The sequence below is a fragment of the Mus caroli genome, chromosome 4, assembly GCF_900094665.2.
Source record: "Mus caroli chromosome 4, CAROLI_EIJ_v1.1, whole genome shotgun sequence".
NCBI lineage: Eukaryota > Metazoa > Chordata > Mammalia > Rodentia > Muridae > Mus > Mus caroli.
In genome coordinates this window covers 80686446-80706106 of record NC_034573.1, presented here as the reverse complement: position 1 = coordinate 80706106, position 19661 = coordinate 80686446, and the positions used below count along the sequence as shown (strand labels likewise).

Genomic DNA, 19661 nt, shown 5'->3' with positions numbered 1-19661 from the left:
TTTTTTTTTTTTTAAGTGTTCACTTTCCTTACTATGTTGGTATATCTGTATCCTGCTAGCGTTTGATGTTCACAGAATGCCAGGCAATGTATTGTGGTCTAACCTTTAACTCTTGGTTAGAAATTTTGACTAAATGGCACCATGCCTCTGTCCTTGTGTAGAAGTGAATCAGCATTTTGATAAAATATTTCTGTTTTAAGACTAATATTTCAGCCTGGTATGGAGACTCTTGGCTGTGACTACCTCACTTGAAGGCTGAGGGAGCGTTATTTGAGGCCAGCCTTTAGTTACATAGTGAGCAGTGAGAGAACTGAGATTACATAGGGAGGCCCTGTGTCAAGAAACACCCAATATACCACACTGGTATTGGTAGGAATTTAGGATTTACAAAAAAATTTTGTCATAAAACACATATTTATAATGGATCTGCAAGGCCCTGCATTTTGCTCTGTGTTGTTGGAAGAATCAAATGTAGAGCGAACCTGTGTAACTTGTCTAAAGTTAGTTACTAGGGGGTAGAAAGTGACAGAGAAACAGAAACACTAATTAGCTAGCTGTATACCTGGTTTATCCATAAAATTGAGCTGTTAATGTCTTGTTAAGGTATGGGTTGTACACACAGAAGGCACTGCTAGATTTCAGTCGTTCTTGACTTGATAAATAATTCAAATCTCAGGCATATTGTTTACGTTTAAATTTTTCTTGAGTCTGTGAGTGTCATAAAGATTTTTCTTTTATTATATAAAAACTTTTTTTTTTTTAAAATAAGGAGAGAAATTAGCAGAAAGAAGAAAATACTTTAAATCTAAGCATCCTACAGAGAGGGCTGGGTACAGAAGTTATTAATAATTATCTTATTGATTGAATGCCTGGAGTCAGCTTTGCGACCTCAGGGTAAATTGCTGAAGTTGTCATATTCTGTCTGTAGGAAGGGCGGTTGGCAGGCTCTTCTGCTGCTTCTTCCTTGTAAGGGATTTATGTGACATCACTGATCTTTCAGGGACTCGGTGACAGTGTTAAATAAACCAAACTTAATACTATATTCAAGGAAGAAATGATGTTAAATTTGCTGTCTTTGGATAGCTTGCTGCATTTCACCATTGTAGGGAAGAATATAGCATGATGACAACATTTCATTTTCACTTATTTAGAGGGAGGGTATGTGGGAGAGCAAATGCATTTATTTATAAATAAATGATCATTATAAAATATTAAAACCTTCTCCCTGTTAAATTAAGTTCTATTGCTTGGTTTCTACCTTTTTGAACCCCGGATTATAGTCAATGGAATTATTATATAAAAAAAGTTTTTATATAATAAAAGAAAAATCTTTATGACACCCACAGACTCAAGAAAAATTTATACGTAAACAATATGCCTGGGATTTGAATTATTTATCTACCAAGCAGCATTTTTCATAAACACAAAGTGACAGGATTGGAGAGTTGGCTCAGCAGTTAACAGCACTGGCTACTCTTGAGGACTCAGGTTTGATTCCCAGTGCCCACATGGCAGCTCATGTCTCTCTGTAACTCTTATCCTACATGATGCCCTCTTCTGCAGGGGCCAGGCATGTACATATACACATATACACATGTTTCACATATACACATACAGGCAAAAATACTCATATACATAAAATAATAAAACTAAAAAAATAACAATAACCATGATATGAACAGTATCCTGGTACAGTGTGTGCCTGTTTGGGAGAGAAACTAAAATTGATAGTAGGTTTTCAACATAGGAAATAACAGTATTAAAAAAAATAGAATGATTTTCCACCCATGATTATTTAAGAAAAAAATCTGTGTTACTGTATATTAGTTGCATGAGACAGTGCCCATGTTTATACCACTTGAATGTGTATATATAATGAACTTCATCATGGTTACCCCCATTATCCTCTATTTTACCTCTCCAGCTGACCCTTTTCCCAAAAGAATAATTTTTATAAAGCATGAACCATACAAAATTTAATCAGGCCTGGATCTTCTCTTTGTGTGATGACAGTACTTCAGGTAATCATTCTTACATTAAAAATCTTTTTCTTTTCGAGCTTACTCTATATTCCCCACATTTTCATATAGCCAAGTTTGTATTTCAGTTCTGCAGGTCCCGTATGTAGAGAGAGGCTGCCAGCCATCCCTGTGCTTCCTCTGTAGGGTGGGTCAGAACTGTTGGGGGCGGGACACTCAGGAAACAAAAGGATCAGGAGCTGTAAAAACTGTTGATAGATACCAGCTGTTATTGAAATTCTGTTCCTATTAATATTTTACTTTTTTAAATCTAGGATTTATTTTTGAGGTATTATGTAATAGAAATTGTATGTGTGGGTTTACACAAAAGGTCCAATAACTTTGTAGCAGAAATGTGTTCCTAAGGTGATCAGAACTGTGGTCACCTCCATCTAAGTTAGTTTATCCTGGGACACAATCAGTGAAAGTTACCATGTTTCTCATGCAAGGGAGGACTTTCCCTTCAGGATTATACTGAGTGAATGCCAGCAGCTCTTCAAGTTGCAGTCTTAATTAGTATCCTGTTTGACCTTTGCCTATGAAATTTGGCTTGAGTTGTGTTCTTCTCTTCCGGTTTAAGATTCAGCCACTGGAAGGAGCTTTATTTAATCTCTGTTGAGCTGTCCCATCTCCTTCAATTGGGCATAAACCTATTCATCAACCTATATTTTATATGTGCAGTCAGGAATGCTATTAAGATTGACTGCATTGTGGCAGGGTGCTTTGTATTTAAGAAGTAATATAATAGGCTTCAATGTGATTAAGAACAGGGGTTACTGCAAATGCAATATATACTAAAATCACACCGCTGAAGAGCTTTTTACATAATGCACTATGCCTAATGTGCAGACAGTTGATTTAATTTTCTGTTCTACCCCTCTAAAAGCCTGGTGTTTCTCACAAATGCTACCAATGTATCCTGTTGTTTCATTTTGTAATACTTGAGTTGATATGCTACTATAACTCAATTATATCAAGTCCTAAGGAATGAAATTTCTGTTTTGATTTATATATGTGAAATGGGGTGTTGTTCAGCAGATTTAATCTAACTCCACAGTTAGAATGGCAATGAGAGAATGAAAATCTAATTTATAGAATTTTTCATGAGGCAGCCTCTGTTTTTAAAAACCAGTATTATTTTAATGGTCTCATAAAAATAAAATTTGTCCCTGGTTATGAAAAGGCCTTTACCAGAATGCACTTGAAACAGTTCAAGTGTTGGGGCTGAGGGTGTAGCTCAGGCCTACAGTACCTGTCTGCCACGCTTGTCTGAAGCTGTAGGTTCAGCCCCTACTACTGTAAAACAAAACACAAAACTTGGCATGGTGTGGTGCATACCTGGAATCCCAGCACGTGGGGTGTGGAAGCACAAAGATCTGCAACATAAGTATTTCTTAGTTACAGAGTTCAAAGTCAGTATAGGCTACCTGAGACCGGCTTCTCCATCTTCCACAAGCAAACAAATGCAGACAGCAGGCAGGCAGATACACAGACACAGACAGACAGACAGACAGACACACAAAGTGTAATGCTGAATCCTTGGTTTGTTTGTTTTATTTCAGTTTTAATTTTTGTTATAACAGATGTGATAATTAGCTGATAGATCTCTTATGCTTAATTGAAGCTACGAAAGCACATTATGCATTCCCTTTTAAGTTAGAAGTAGCCCATACACTTTGTCTTTAATAATAGAGCTTTGGATGCTGACACTGCCTCTGTAATGGAAGCTGGTTTCTTTTTAATGACAGTAGTCCAAGGCCAGTGTTTACAAGGGACCTGGAAGCAGAGATATGTCTCTTGATTTCTGCTAATTTTTCTTTACTACAGCGTGGGTCTTAAACTGGAATTGAGTTTCCATTTTCTAGTCTGTTCTGTTGCAGTATTTCAGCACTCCGACTTTACACTGTACTTTAAATGTTAGCTGAGAATGGTTAAACTAACTACAAATATGCATATTTTAGGGTGCTCTGGAGAAGTGTTTTAGGAAAGTCCAAAATACATCTCCATGCTTTTCAGTTTGTATTTGAATACTCTTAGATCACTGGGTGTACCTCAGTTTTCAGAATGTTCTCTGGGTTACTAGGATTATCTCTTCCTTTTTACAATGGATGTTGTCTTTCAGTGTGCAGGCGCTATATGAAGTAGGAAATATAGAATCACTTTCATTCTATAAATGATGGAACTGTGTGTATCATGTCAATGTTGTGAATGTCCAAGGTGGATTTGTGACCAGGGAGTCCCTTTCAGCAGCGCTGGTTCTTGGTGACTAAGCTCTTTTGTCTGTCTGTCTGTCTGTCTGCTGGTTCTTCACTCGTTCCCACCTTCTTTCTCTCCTCCTTGCCATAAGCCCATTGCTGAAATCAGTTTTTCAGTGAGCCCTTGATTTAGGGGAGCAAATTACCTGATCTTAGAGAAGTCTCAGCAGTGTGCCCTAGAACGGTTGCTAATGGACAGTAGTGATTTCCAGCAGCATCCCCTCTTGCTTCCTGTTGTTCCAAACTTCTGTCTTCCCCACCCCTTGTTTGTTCAGGACAGTGGTGTTTTTCTGTGTATTATTTGGATATTGTTGTCTCTTTTTGCAGAAAAAAATGGGGATTGAGGGTTTTGTTGTTTGGTTTTTCTTTCCTGCTCTCTGACTCTGGCTATTCTTGGGGCTAAAGCACTCTTCCTTGGATAAGCTACTCAGTGATAATGCTGTGCAGAGACCAAAAAAAGCAGAGTCCATAAGATGCTGCAAAGAAGTTCTGCTTTTTTTTCCACCTTTTCTGCAAACTTGGGGGCAGGTTCTGATCCTTTCCTGGAAGTCCCCTCCCCCACTGGAAAGAGAATAAAGCAGAAATTGATTGAGAAGTAAGAAGTTAAGTCACTGCCCTTGTTGAATTGTCCTCTTTTGGTGTTTCTATGGAGTTTGATTATGGTGGTCTCAGCTGTTTATTTTTGTTGGAAATGGGTTCCATATTTGATTTATTGTATTTGATTACTTCGTAGTGCATGGCCATGCCTATCACTGGAGCCCAGCTGGCAGCTCTCTTGTGTAGGACACCGTTTTATTGTTCTCTGCCTCTGGACAAGAATAAATCGTCAGAATAAGAAATTGAATTGTGCTATAGGAGAGAGTATTATTGTCCCGCTTTTAAAAGTAACTCTAAAGACACTGTATACTGATTTCAGGGGGCACTCATCTCAGTTGGATGGTATCTTTTTAAATACGAACATATGCTTGAGGAAATCTAAACTTTTCTCTCCCAGTATTGTGAACAGTCACCACTCTTGTTCTCCTCTTGTGAAACATGCCATTTTTTACATTGCCCCAAGAAAATAGCTCTGCACTGGTGATCTTTTTCGTTTTCCTAAATTGCACTTAAAACTCACTGTTTGAGGCCAAAGTTCCTCAGACTGAAGGCTTTTTTGGTACTTTTCAGCGACTCCCAAGATTTCAAAGGACTGGTTTTTATTTAAAGCTTGTCATTCAAAACTTCATTATACATATTCCTGAGAATTGTGTCTGGTTGCCAGATCTTAGGGGGAATCATTGCTATCTCGGGAATTTGTAGCACTGGGAAAGGTGAGGTACGAGAGATGAGACTGTGAAGTGACAGGCAAACCTGCAGATCCTGTAAAGTGTGCAAGGTGGCATCCAGGATGTGCAGTTAGACAGACATAGGGAAGAGCAAGTAGCTTCACCTACAGAGGAAAAGCCAGGTAAGAGAGCAATGAAGGAGCTCTGAGAGGTCAGGTGAGAGTGGGCTTTCCTTATGGTGGGTTGCTCTCTTCCTGTGGATCAATGTAAATGTTATTTCTATTTGTGCCACACCAGCCAGTGCCTGTGTCCTGTGCTGCTTTTAAATTTTACACACGTTCTACTGAGAGAAGGACTGTGTCAGAGGACTTTTCCACATAATGAAATTTTGAGGTGTTATTAAAAAAATAGGACTCTCCATTGGCTTCTTATATACTTGATTAAGAAGGAGGGTTAGAGAGATGGCTCAGTAGTTAAGAGCATTTATTTTTTGCAAAGGACCTGGGTTCGATTCCCAGCACCCACAAGGGAGTTCACCATAATCTGTAACTCCTGTTTCAGTGATCTACCATCCTCTTCTGTACTTGTATGTATATATATATATATATATATATATATATATATATATATATATATATGAATTAATCTTAGAATCAAAATGTAAAAGCTTCAGAGAGGAGCTGCATTTCAGCCAGCCAGCTTTTCTGGGCCTCTAACACTGGGAACATTTCTCAGTTGCTTCCCTGGAAGGTCATTCTCCATTTAGCAGATGCTCTCCTTTCAGCGAGACCTGAGATGTGACAATTCTGTCTGAGATTTTGGTGACTCTTTCTTCCCCCACCACTCCCTTATCTTTTTGTTTTCAGAGAGAGAGACAGAGAGACAGAGAGAGGTGCTCTCTATAGGTGTCCTGCCCTGCCCTCTAACTCGCTGCTCTTTTACCCCAGTCTCCCCAGTGCTAGCAGGACAATATTCCATGAGATAAAAATCTCAGTATTTTTCTATCTGAATAACTCTCCATAAAAATTAGGTTTGTCTCTAGTATGAACTTTATGAAGACAAATTTTTTTTTTTGCCTTTTCCCATCCAATTAGCCTGGAAATCTATTTGCATTGGGTTAATGTTTTAAAATTGTAAAAGCAATTTCATGTGCTTAAGGAGGAAATGTGGGCCACGTTGCTAGGAGAAAGGTCAACATTAGCTTGAAGGATTGTTGATTATTTCCTAACAATTTATATTGTTCTCTAGTTTGGGACAGTTTCTGTTTTGCTGGTTCGTTTGTAACAGTAAGTTCCTTGAAGAACTGGTTTTAAAGGAAGTCCTGTTTTAAGACTGAGTATTTGCATTAAAATGAAATATATTGGTTTACCTTTAGCTACCTGGGTTTGGGTGACTATGAAAAAATTCTTTATAAAAGGCTGGTGATGTCATTCAGTTGATAGAGTAACACACACAAGTAACATACAAGAAGCATGTATATGTTTATAACAAAATTCCCTCTTGGAGATTATATCGGTCACTATTATCTTCATGATAAGATAACATGACTATAAGCAACTTATAGCAGAAAAAGATTATTTGGGCCTCGTGATCTCAGAGGGAGGGTGACAGTGGATTCTATGACAGTGGGTGGCTGGAGCAGGGAGCTGAAAGATCACATCTCCAAATACAGGAAGCAGAGTGGGCAGAACATGGGAGAGGCTATGAACTCTCAAAGCCACCGGTGACCCATTTCTTCCATCAAGGTTGTACCCCTAAAGGTTCTCTAACCACCCACGTGTACATGGTTCTGTGGGGGACATTTCCCTGTACAGATCGGAACACACAGAGAGGCTAACGGTCTTCTGAACATGTACATCAAGATTCTGTTAGCAGTAAGTTAGGTCATCGTAGGAGCCATTGGGCCATTGGGCAGCTTAGAGTGGGGAGCCCTTAGGTTAGCTCCAGGGCTGTCCTGCAGCTCAGTGACACGAATGACCCTTCTTTCACATGTGCAACTTATACCCCATAGGCTTTCCTATTAATTTTGTGCTACCATTTTGAAAATGTCTGCTCATCCGATCTGACTTCCGAAATGGCTTTCGTGATACCCTGCTTACTGTCGCAGCCTTGGTTCTCTTCTTCCTGACTCCCAGACTTGACAATTCCCACTCTTTGAAGCCTGCGTTAAAGTTACATTTTATGAATTCAACCTGCTTCATAAATGAGGGACTATCTCTGGGACAGGGATTGATGGTAGCAGTTACACCATGATGCACTAATTTTGTACAATAAGAAACATAGGAGAATCTAGAAAAGGAAAGCTGCCATTTAATTTCACAGTATTAGTAGAAGGCTCTTTGGAGGAGGCGGTGTTTGAGTTGGGTCTTGTGGCTCTGAAGGAAGGAGACTTGTGGTCCAGAACTACCCCAGTCAGTGAACTGTGTTTAGTTGCTGTTTCTAAAGCTTTATGAAAAATGTGCTTGTGTTCACATAGTTATTTGTTACATTTGGCAAAGATTATATTTTAGGACTGCATTTGAACTTTTAAATGAACAAGGTGAAAAACTCCACCACACAGTTAAAAATTTGCCCAATGTTATTCTCTAACCTTTTTTTCTTTGTTATTTAGAAACAGTCAAAATAGAAGCAGTAATGAATATGTCTGTTTGCCCCCCCCTCTCTGTATGTGGCACACAAGTGCACTCATGAGTATGTGTCCATGTGTGCCTATAAAAACAAAAACAAAACCCAACTGTTGATTTTTGTTCTTTTTAGACTGCCATACTGTCCAGGCGTGGACCGTGTTTATAGACAGTGTGGTGAGCTATCCCCTGATGCTCATACAATTAGACCCTGGCTCTAGACTTTCAGACGCTGGTAGGAGACTATTTGGGACAATGAGATCGGTTGTACAGGACCCTGTACTCTTCACTTCTGGGGGCTCTGATGTGGTGGGATTGAAATGGGGTGGGAAGGGCTCCAAAAAGGCTCAAGCTAGAAGCAACAATTGGCACAAAGTTGTGATAATAACCAGACCAGAAAGAGACTGGTGTGTGTTTCCTTCCCAAATGGCTCTGTGCAGTAAATAAAGTAAAACCAATAATTAATCAATGGGCAACTGGGCCATATTTGTTATAGAAGTATTCAGATCAGCATAAACCATACTGCCTAAGCAGATAGTCTAGAGAACTGCTCTGGAGCAAAATTTACCAGCTGTGTTTTTGAGAAACAGTGAAACTAGTGCCTGCTAGTGTCTTTAGAGCTTAGGTGAAGGTCTTTTGGGTTTGTAAAAGGATTTTTATGGGACTCTTTGGTGTAAAAAAATCAGTCCTTATTGGATGAATTTAATTTGTTTTCATATCTATAATTTGTTGTATAAATCACTTTGCTTTGTCATCTATGAAACTTTTTTCTCTGTATACCACGACCTTCCCTTTTGCCCTTTCTGAGAATAGTAAGTTTTCCACGGAGAATTTGCTCATGAGTAAACGTAGACTTGCCTTACTCTCAGTTAACTAAGTCACAGCCTCTGCCTTCCCATGTGATTTCTTTCCTCTTACGATTGTTTTCAATGTCCAAATTAAATCAGCTAATGGTCAGTGTGTATTGTTAGCATTATGCCAGACATTACATATTAGTATCATACCTACTTTTAAAAAACTCTTCTCTCATATATTACATCGTGACCTCAGTTTCCCCTTCTCCAAGTCCCTCCTCCCCACTTCTACCCTCCCCAAGATCCACTGCTCCTCTATTTCCCTTCAGAAAAGAGCAGGCCTCCCTGGGATATCAACCAATTACGTATCTACTGTTTTGAAGAGCTGTTTTAGAAAAATACTATTCCCACTGGCTGCATATCTTCAAGTCTAGTTCTGCTTCTTCGAGTTCTTCTGTTTAGGATTCTAATATGCTAGAATGAGGAAAGGAACTATATATTTATATTGCTTTTTTTCCTTATGTTGGTTATATCTAAAATGTTTCTGGCTAGGGAGATAGCCCTGTCAAAGTGTTTGTTATTCAAGCACGAGTACCTACATTTGATCTCTAGAACCAATGTTAAAAGCCTGGCATATAGTTGTGTTCTTGAAATGCCAGCTATTGGTAAGGGGAGATAGGACGATCGGTGGGGTTTGTTGTATTAGCTGTCTTAACCTTAACCTATGAGCTCAGGGCCTGTGAGAAACTTTGTGGCACACACTCTTAATTCCAGCCCTTGTGGTGCAAAGGCAGGTGGATCTCAGTGAGTTTGTGTCCAGCCTGCACTATGTAGTGAGTTCCAAGACAGGCTGATTCATGTAGTGAATTCATGTAGTGTAGATTGAGGAGGTTGTTTATCCTCTTTCCTTGTGTGTGTGTGTCTGGAGTCTGAACTCAGGTCTTCAGGTTTGGTAGCAAGTGCCTTTACTGGCTGAGCCACCTTGCTGGCCCTATTGTTTACTTCTAATTAGAACTCGGGGGTACTGTACAGACATCATTTGTTGTAAATGAAAATTTTACACTTAAAAATAATTGAGGTATAAGTTAATAAATATTTTTTATGAAAACAGACTTGTACAGAATATTAATGCACAGCAGATCACTTCCTTTAGGAGGCTGGAAAAAAAATCCCAAGATTTCCAACTCGAAGATGTGCCCACTAACAGCTGTTTCCTATAATTGGAGCAATTTGCATGCAGAATAGAGAAAATGAATTATACAAAAGGGTGCAGAGAGGAGCAGCTATAACTCCCTGGCGGGTGCAGCAGCCCACAAAATAAACTTCCTTCAAATGACACTGGCACGATTAATTCTAAGCAACCTGGACACCAAACTGCCATCTAAAAATAATTTCATTAATTCTTTAAGGGTTTCATACACTGAAACTGCCTTTCTGCAAGGGCCCCACAGCTGAGAATGCCAAGAGTGTTGCCAGCCACCAGCCCGCTGGGTGGGGCTACAAGTTCACCCCAGTGTTCAGGTCATTTGAATATTCATGAAGGTTGGCAGGTGGTCAGTGGATAAGTGACTGCTACTACTCTGGGTCCTTTTGCTCTTTCTTTTTATTTAAATTAGAAAAACATACAAGATAAAGTGAGGTGCTTCATTCTTGAAGGATGTCAGGTTTGGGGAAATTTTTCATCAGGTGAACTAAAGGAGAGAGTTGGCCATTAAAAGCTTGCCTTCAGCTGGGTTTGGTGGCATATGCCTGACTATAATACTTGCACTCAGGAGTCTGAGGCAGGAGGACCAAGATTTCCAGGCCAGCCTGAGCTACATGATGAAACCCTGTCAGGTAGAGACAAAAGTAAGCCTTCGTTTTCAGTCCACTTCTCTGTGATCATATCCTATGTGTACCCCATGGAGTCAACATCCATGTATACCACCAACAATTCTGAATAAAACACATTTTGTTTATAATGTTTCCTACATGCAGTCACCTTGCACATTGAAGCTATGCTTGCAAGTGTATAGATGGTGTTTTATTCTCTGTTAAAAAGAAAGGAAGCAGAAGCTATCAAGACCTCTAGCCCGAGGCCATGGATGACAGTCCTATGATCCAATCTAAGCCTCTCTCCTTGCTGTTTCCATGTTGTTTTCATCTCAGAGGCTGCATGATGATTGATTATCTTAGGGCCTGCTAACTGGCATGAGGATGGGTCTATACATGGTTGCATCGATTCATATACATTGCTGTATTGTGTATATGTATCACCTTGGTTTGTTCAAGCTGTAGTTACAAAGTACAATGGACCTGGTAGCTTAGAAACTGGAGATGCTTATTTCTTGCAATCTGGTGGCTTGAAGTCAGAGTGTCATCATGTGCAGGTTCTGATGTGAGGATCCTAGTTACGATTGTTGATTGGCGCCCTGCTATGGCCTTGTGTAGTGGAAGAGATCTGAGAGATCTTTGGATGACAACGATGACTATGAAGAGGAACATGACTACTTCTACTACAATTTTGCACAATGAGTTGGATTTTGAGCATTTTCATTGCCTCCTCTAATTCCTCTGAGCTCCAACATCCATCCCTACCTCCCAACTTTGTGTCCCCCGCCCCCATTAAGTCCAGTTTGTGCTGCCCAGATATCCATGGATCTTACACTGAACATTGACCTACTAGTGGCAAATTCTCCCACAGTTATCAGCTAGGGTAGATTCCATGTCCTCCTCCCCTCTCTATAATGCTTTTGGTCTGGCTTGAGTTTGCCCAGGGTTTGCCACTACTCTTGGGAGTTCATATAGGCAGCTGTACACTGTGTCCAGAGGATACTCTATCTCTGTGTTCATTCACACTGTTTCTGGCTCTTAAAATCTTTTGCCCCATCTTCTGCCATTGTCCCAAGCCTTTGGAAGAGAGGGTATGGATGTTTCATTTAGGGCTAAGCATTCCACAGTCTCAAATTTTCTGCACCTTGACCAGTTGCAGGTCTCTGTGTTAATTGCCATCTACTGCTTCTCTGAGGGTTGGAAATACAAAGTCATCTCCTTCCTAATCACCCCTCACAGCACTCTTGTGATGCTATTAACATCAGAATGTTAACATGTGATTTTTTTGGGAAACACAAACATCAGTATCTAGCAGTCACAATGTTTACTCTTCAGGAGCAAGTTCCAAGGTTCAGAGAAGTAAGGCAGCTTTGTGAAGGCAGTCAGGAGTGTGAGCTACATTGTAGCTTTGTGCTCCTGTGTGCCAGCGGTTGCACCCTAGCCACCTGTTATAGCTTTAACTTGCCAAGGTAAAAGAGTGTTTGTCTGTCTGCCTGTCTGTTTCCTGTCTTTGAGGGAAGGGGAATAAATGAATGGGGGTTTTAGCATATGGTCAGACATAGCTCTCTCTAGTTTCAGAGTAGTGATTTAGACAGTTAATGCTTTGGGTGGATGAAAGGAGAGACTTCGTAGCTAGAAGGACTTTGTGAAGAAACTAGGATCTGGATGAGGAAGGAGAATGGAAGCATTGAGTATAGGTGGGAAGTGCTGGGCGTGTTTGGGGGGGATTCAGAGTGCCAATGAAGCACGGGGCTCTTGTGGGAAACACAGGGGGGAAGCCTGGAAATGTGACCTGGGCTGAAGACCCAGTAGACTGGGGTACACATCTTGACATTCAGTATATCCAGTTTCCCCTTCTTACACCATGAAACATTTAAAGAGACTCCCTATACTTCATGTGTGTGCCTGAGTGAATATGTACATCACATGCACGCAGGAGCTTGCCCTGCTTAGAAGAGGGCAACAGATCCTTTGTAACTGGGGTCTAGGCCACTGTGAGATGCCATGTGGATGCTGGATACTATAACTTAGGTCTCTTTCAAGAGCAAGTGTTCTTAACTTCCCTGCTGGCTTTCCAGCCCACAAGACCCAGTGAGATTCACTTGGCTTGTGATTGTTTTAATATAGTAGAAGGTTTAGAAGAATGAATCAGGACTCTGATTCTCTAAAACCTTCGTTTATTTTAAGAAAAAAATTAACTATTTGGTTGTTTTTTAAAAATATGTTGTTGTGGGATCTCATTAAACCTCATTTTGTGGCATCAGAAAGTGGGAGCGATGAGTCCTACTGTGCCTGAGAAGTGACAGAGAGTGGGTTTCAGGTCTATCAAACATCTAGGACATCTTAGAGGACAGAGGCCTAGGCAGCGAGGAAGTTTCAGTAACTCCCAGTTTGGGGTGTTTCTTTTGTTAGGAAACTCTGTAGTTCTTTTTTTCCAGTGGCTCTCAAGCTTCCTGACTCTTTAAGATAGCTCCTCATGTGGTGGTGACCCCCAACCATAAAATTGCATTGCTACTTCATAACTGTAATTTTGCTAGTTGTTATGAATTATAATGTAAATATCTGCTATACAGGATGATCTTAGGCAACCCCTGTGAGAGGGCCATTCAACCCCAGAGGGATCGTAACCCACAGGGAGAGAACCAATATTTACTTTTCTTGAGGTTGGATCACAGGCTCTGTCCTGTTTCTGAGCATAATTAAGTCCCTCACTGACCATAACTGATGGTAGTGAGCTACACTCCACTCAGATTTTAATTTAAAAATATAGATTTGGTTTTAGATAGAAAAATATTGTTATGGGTCCCAGAGAAGAAGAAATAAAGAAAGCAGACTCTCATCTGTGAAATGGGCAGTGGGGCTGAAAATTGGGCCTGATCTAGATGGCAGAATGTTTATGTTTTTAACATCTTTCTGTCTGTTGTTCTCATCTTCCCTGTTTTTTTCTTTTAATGTTGCAGTGTGCAAAGACCCACCTTACAAGGTAGAAGAGTCCGGGTACGCTGGCTTCATATTGCCAATTGAAGTTTATTTTAAAAACAAGGTATGTAATCTTTACCTGCTATTCCTTCAGAATCCTGTGTTAACCAAATAATGCTTAATATAATCCATTAATAATTCTAATACTATATAATGTTAAAGCTAAGCTTGAATTCTTAGAATGTTGGTTATCACAACTTTTAATAATAGTGGCTATAAAAAGACAATTTCAATCATATTATATCTGTTTATATAAAATTCACTAAATACTCCTTTGAAGAGTAACTGCCATTCTGAAAAAGATGGAGATGTTTGTAAAGTAGAAAAGAGAAATCAGAGTTTTCCAAGAAATGTTTTTATTCCTGCTTTATCTCTAGAACTTTTCAAAAATAAAATCCTGTATTACCTTTAACTGATGAACATACGTGGCCAATATATAAAGTTATTTCAGCCTGAAGTAGTTTGGATTCTATTGCACTTAAAAGATGCCACTATGTTTGGGGCAGACTCTACAAATTGCAAGGCATGGGTGACGGTTGACGGTCCCTGTGCTTACTTCATTCATGACACGGTGAGGTAGGAGTGTCCTTCTCAGAAAGTCGTCAGAAGGAGTCTGTGTACTGACCATATGTGGACTATTCGGAGCATTGTTTTCTTTTTAAGTAAACATTTCTTAAGTGCTGAACTTCTTTTCAGCATTATTGTTCCAGGATTTTGTTTATAAACACTATAGACTCTTACTTTTTATCTTAGCTCTATACATTTTGGGCACAAGAAGGTGCGTGAGTGATGAAGTTAGTACCCTTACCACCAAGTTCCCATGCCCTCAGCTGCCAAAGCTATTGCTTGCTGCTTTTTCTCTGTGTTCATTGGATCAGTGCTTTTGCTTACCCACAGCAAAGCATTCAACACCATGGCAGGCCTGTAATAGTGCCCGAAATTTTTTTAAATAATGCTATTTCTTACTTTCAATTCAAAAGTATTATAGTGCCCTAAATGTGCCCTAAAATGAGACAGTTCACTTTTGAAAAAGAAAAGGCAAATGAGAAAAGAGAATTCAGTTCTCTAAGCTAGCACTCCATTCAAGTCTGGTCCTGGGCATAGCAGTAGCTCCCAAGCGCAGATTAGAAAGCCGTTTTCACAGTCCACCAGAGCCATGCAAGCAGCATCCCGCGGGTGCAGCCTGGGATCTACATATGTACTTCACAGACCATATTGAATGATTCTCTGTGCTCAGCACAGGATCAGAGCCATGGCAACCCACTCTTTAGCACTCAGTACTTTCCACAGCAGTAGTGGCTTTTCTGTGTCTAGAAGGCTTAGCCTTTCACCTCATCAAAGGTTTCCTTGGGACCAAGAGATACAACATGACAATAAACTATCCTACAAAATAAGAATATAGCGATAACAGGGTATGTTTTACTTTTTGTATGTTTCTTTTCTTTCTCACTGTACATGTTTACTTACCACATTCCTGCCATATCTTCTTTTACAGCCTTCAACTTCCATTACTTAGGGTGCTCACAGACAGACAGACACAGAGAGAGAGAGAGAGAAAGAGAAAGAGAGAGAGGAGAGGGGAGAAAAACAGACAGACACAGAAGGAGAGACACACGGGGAGGAGAGGAAACATACTTGACAATAACTCATTGGTTTTTTAGTTACTTATTTGGTTTCTCACTTTGTCCTTGACTGGATGCTAAGTGCTTTACTTATTATTTTATTTAGTAAGTTTAAAGAACTTTTGAGAAGTGGAATTCATCCTTGTTATGAGATAAATAATACCTATTCTTTCTTATGCCAGAATAATATTAATAAATTACATTTTGATTTTTATTTGTAAGTTGGTGGCCGTTTGACCTGTCTCCTCTTTGTGACTATTAAGAGTATTGTCACTGTGAATGTTATTGGTTTACATGTTGACATATATTGAAATCCCCCTGGGTAAGTGCCTACATAGAATTATATGGTTGTATTGTATGTAGTTATGCTTCCATGGAGCTGCTAATTATATTCAAAATTACCTTACCATTTTATGCATTTTATATTCCCATTAGCAGTATCTAAAAGTTGAAATTTTTCTAATGCTTTCTATGTTACATATTTCATTTTAACTGTAGATATCCTGTTGGTTGGGGTGCTATCTACACTCCATTGTGACTTGATTTGCATTTCCTGGATGACGTACAATGCTGAGCATCTGTGTGCTGATTGTCCATTTACTTATGTTCTCAGGAGAAGTGTCTTTTCTGACTGTACAATATCGTTTTTAAATGATTGTGTTAGGAAAAGCAGTTTGGAGCCATCACTCCCTTCACAACCACTGCCTTTTAGTGCTGTGGGTATTTAATTACAGAGGATCAGGTAGAGCTTCTTGCTTCCCATCAATCACACTGTCAGTGGTTGGATTACCTAGGCCTTCACCCCCGAAGCTTTTCTCTCAAAGAGTAAAGAACTCTGTCTCCTTGTGAGATTCTGTAGTTATGGGTAGACCCCTCTTCTGTCATGCATGTGAATCTGACATTGTACTGGCTTCAGTTTGGATGTACCCACTGTACCTGTGAGGCAGAGGCAGGCAGATGTTAAGGATTTTGAGGGCAGCCTGGTCTACGTAGTGTCACGCCAGTCACTATGGATTGGAATTTAAGGCATGTGCACCACACCCAAGAATCATCTTCCCACCTTTGAAATGTGAAATGCAGTGGTGCTTCTGATCCATGCAACGATCCCAGGAACTTCCTTGCTTTATAAACTTCAATAACAGTGCTAATGTTAGTAAATCAACATTCGTTTATGCCCCCTCATCTCAGATCCTGAGAACTGTCCTTCAGATTCTATGAATCTGGTTAATCTGACTGTCTTAAATACCTCATTGTGAGTTAGTTATGATGAGTTCTTCTGATGTTAGGAGAGTCTCAGTTCTGCTTATGAGGAATGAGGTCCTTCTCCCAGGCCTAGACTTGCTATGCCTCTGATGAACATGCCCTTAGTTCTTATTGACTGAGGTGTCAGAGTCAAGAGGCCTGGTAGAGTGTCTTGGGTCTCTGTATTTTTATTCTTAGTTTGTACTTCTGTACAATAAAACTAGCCTATCTGTGAAAACCATTTGGGTTTTAGAAACCAAACACAGCATTCGCATTGAACCCCATTCCATCCCGGTGCTTTAGTTTGGAAAGTCCCCATGCTCCTTCCTCCTAGCCTGCTCTCAGAGACAGTATGTAAGTGACTCCCTCACTTATTTAAAACAAACAAACGAACAAAATGAAGAAAAACAAAAAATCCTTTAAAAAATGGACAGACGAGCTTCTCCGGTCTTCATCCTTAGGCTTTTGTGAGGAGCAATGGCTCCTTCTTTGGCTCATTTAAACCAGAAGGCTTATGGGGATGTGGTTACTCCTCCCTCCCTCCCTCCCTCCCTCCCTCCCTCCCTCCCTCCCTTCCTTCCTTCCTTCCTTCCTTCCTTCCTTCCTTCCTTCCTTCCTGATAATTAGTTATATTTCTCAACATATTTTTTAGTACAGAGGAGTGAATGCTTTTGTATTAAAAGAGTGTGAATAAAACTTAATGGTTTTACCCCTTAACTGCATCTGCCCAATTGCTGACTATTTTGATATAGCTGTCTTCAAGCGTCCCCCCATGTGTCTGCATGATAAAGTATGTCAGCTTGGAGACTGGCTGGGTCATGATATATCATACTTTAATACTTTTTCTGTGAATTACCTTTATTTTACTTACCTATATAGCTTTCCAAGTAATAATTTAAAATCTGTAAATGAAAAGAGCTGGAGAGGTGGCTAAGTGGGTAAGAGCATTTACTGCTATTGTAGTGAATCCCAGTTTCCTTCCCAGTCCCAACATGGCTCAAGATTCCCTGTAACTTTAGTTTGAGGGGATCTGATATTCTCTTCTGCCTTCAAGAGCACCTGTGCACATGTGCTACACATATGTACACTCACATACCTGTATATACACATAAAATAAATTAATAATGTACAAGATACATGAGTTATAGTCTATGGAAAGATATAGCTCATTCTTAAATTTTTCTATTATAATAAATGACACCATGAATATTTGCACTCATATTTGAATATTGCTATTCAAGAGGTTCTTAGTAATAGAGTCAAATATCATGAGCATTTAGTATTGCTACATATTACCAAGCTGATTAAAATGGCTTTATCAGTTATACTTTCATTTATACGATATACCACTGTCTGCCTTCTTAATTCTAAGGTATCTCTTAATAGTTAACAGTTTAGAGATGAGCTAGGGCACAGATGATCATAATTCAGTGTGATGATTATGTGAGTGGAGAAGTCTGGGAGAGAGATCTAGTTCTGGTTGCATTGGGAGGACTAGGGCCTTTCTACAGAGGAGCTAGCACTTTTGCTGGATCCTCAATGATCCTTACATACTTAGCCATGTAGGGAAATACGCTGGTAGTTTTAGGTATGGGGGCATCCGATGAGAAAACCAAAATTGATAAGAACACAAAACATGGGGGATCTTCAAGACATTCAGAAGTGTGGAAGGAGGAGAGACTATTGTAAGAATGCAAATAAAATACAGGAAAGGTGGTGCTGCTAAAAGACTGTGCTAGTTGTTTCAAGAAAGAGATTATATCATTGAAAATGACAAGCCTTTAAAGGTGTTTTAAATAAGTAACAGGATGATATTTTTTGCATTAGAAAAAAATGAGTCACTTGCCATTATAAAATACATACTGAGGCAAGTTTGGAAGCAGAGGACTATATAAGAAGTAGGGATGCGCTAAGACAAGGCAGGACTTGTAGTGACTAGAGAATAGGGGCGTTGATAAGAATCCTAGTTAGAATGGGACGAGAAGTTGGCTGTGAGGAATGATAGAGGCCAAAGAATAGAGGATGAGCTCCGTGTGCTATAAGGTTGACAAGCAATCCACCCTGCATCTGTGAGGGTACAGAGGATAGGTATATGGCAGCTGAGAAGCACTGGCTGTCAGGCAGGCAGAGGTGGTAGATGAAGACGAGAATTCCAGAACCAGATTACGAAGGTCCTCGTGGAGCATACATATATCATTAGATTTTTAAGGTGATGTACATGGGAAGCTGTTGAAATTTTAACCAAGGAATAAAAATGAGTAGATACTTAATTTATCTAGATAATTTAGAAGGCTAAATGATGGAAAAATTGAGAAAAATGCATCACAGGGAGGCCTAGAAAAGGCAGAATCTGTGATAGTGTGGAGAGTAGTGAGCATGGCAATAGCATGGAAGTCTTGATGGTGGGTGCTGAGGGCAACGGGGGAAAGTAGAAGGAATAGTTTAGGTTTTTACTGGTAGCCATGTTCACTTGAGAAATCAGGGGGAGATGGTAAGTTTATTCTTTTCGGGTTTTCTCCTAACACAAATGAAAATTTCACCTACTTGTAGGTTGCGTTATGTTTGTCAGAACCACTTTGACGCAGTTGTTAAGTATCTAGTTCCTTTCTGTTTCTTATGATGATTAAATCTGTTTTTAAATTTTCTATTTTTGCCTTTTAATTTCCTTAACCTCCAGGAAGAACCTAAGAAAGTCCGCTTTGATTATGACTTATTCCTGCATCTTGAAGGCCACCCACCAGTGAATCACCTCCGCTGTGAGAAGCTAACTTTCAATAACCCCACAGAGGACTTTAGAAGAAAGTTGCTGAAGGCAGGAGGGGTAAGTGGCACTCTTGTAAAACAAACAAACAAGCAACCTTTCCTACTAAAAAACCCTGGCTGCAAGTATGTGAACTGAGATTCCGGAAGAGCCCAAAGAGTAAAGTGCTTTAATGATTTAGCTGTGGACTCGGGATTTTGAATGTAGAAGAAGGCAAACTCTTAAGTAGATGCCCATCTGAAATGGCATATCTGGTTGGAACAGCCTTAATGTCTAAGTGGGTCAAGTT

General features: G+C 39.8%; 1 protein-coding gene across 2 annotated transcripts in view; it reads left to right on the top strand.

Moving 5' to 3' along the window:
• Mllt3 (MLLT3 super elongation complex subunit) overlaps positions 1-19661 on the top strand; it is a 261527-nt gene that overhangs the window by 140848 nt on the left and 101018 nt on the right. For both annotated transcript variants that reach the window (XM_021159575.1, XM_029475724.1), the window contains exons 3-4: positions 13729-13811; positions 19289-19432. In XM_021159575.1, the coding sequence (XP_021015234.1) occupies positions 13729-13811; positions 19289-19432 (227 nt within the window). The remainder of the gene's footprint in view (positions 1-13728; positions 13812-19288; positions 19433-19661) is intronic.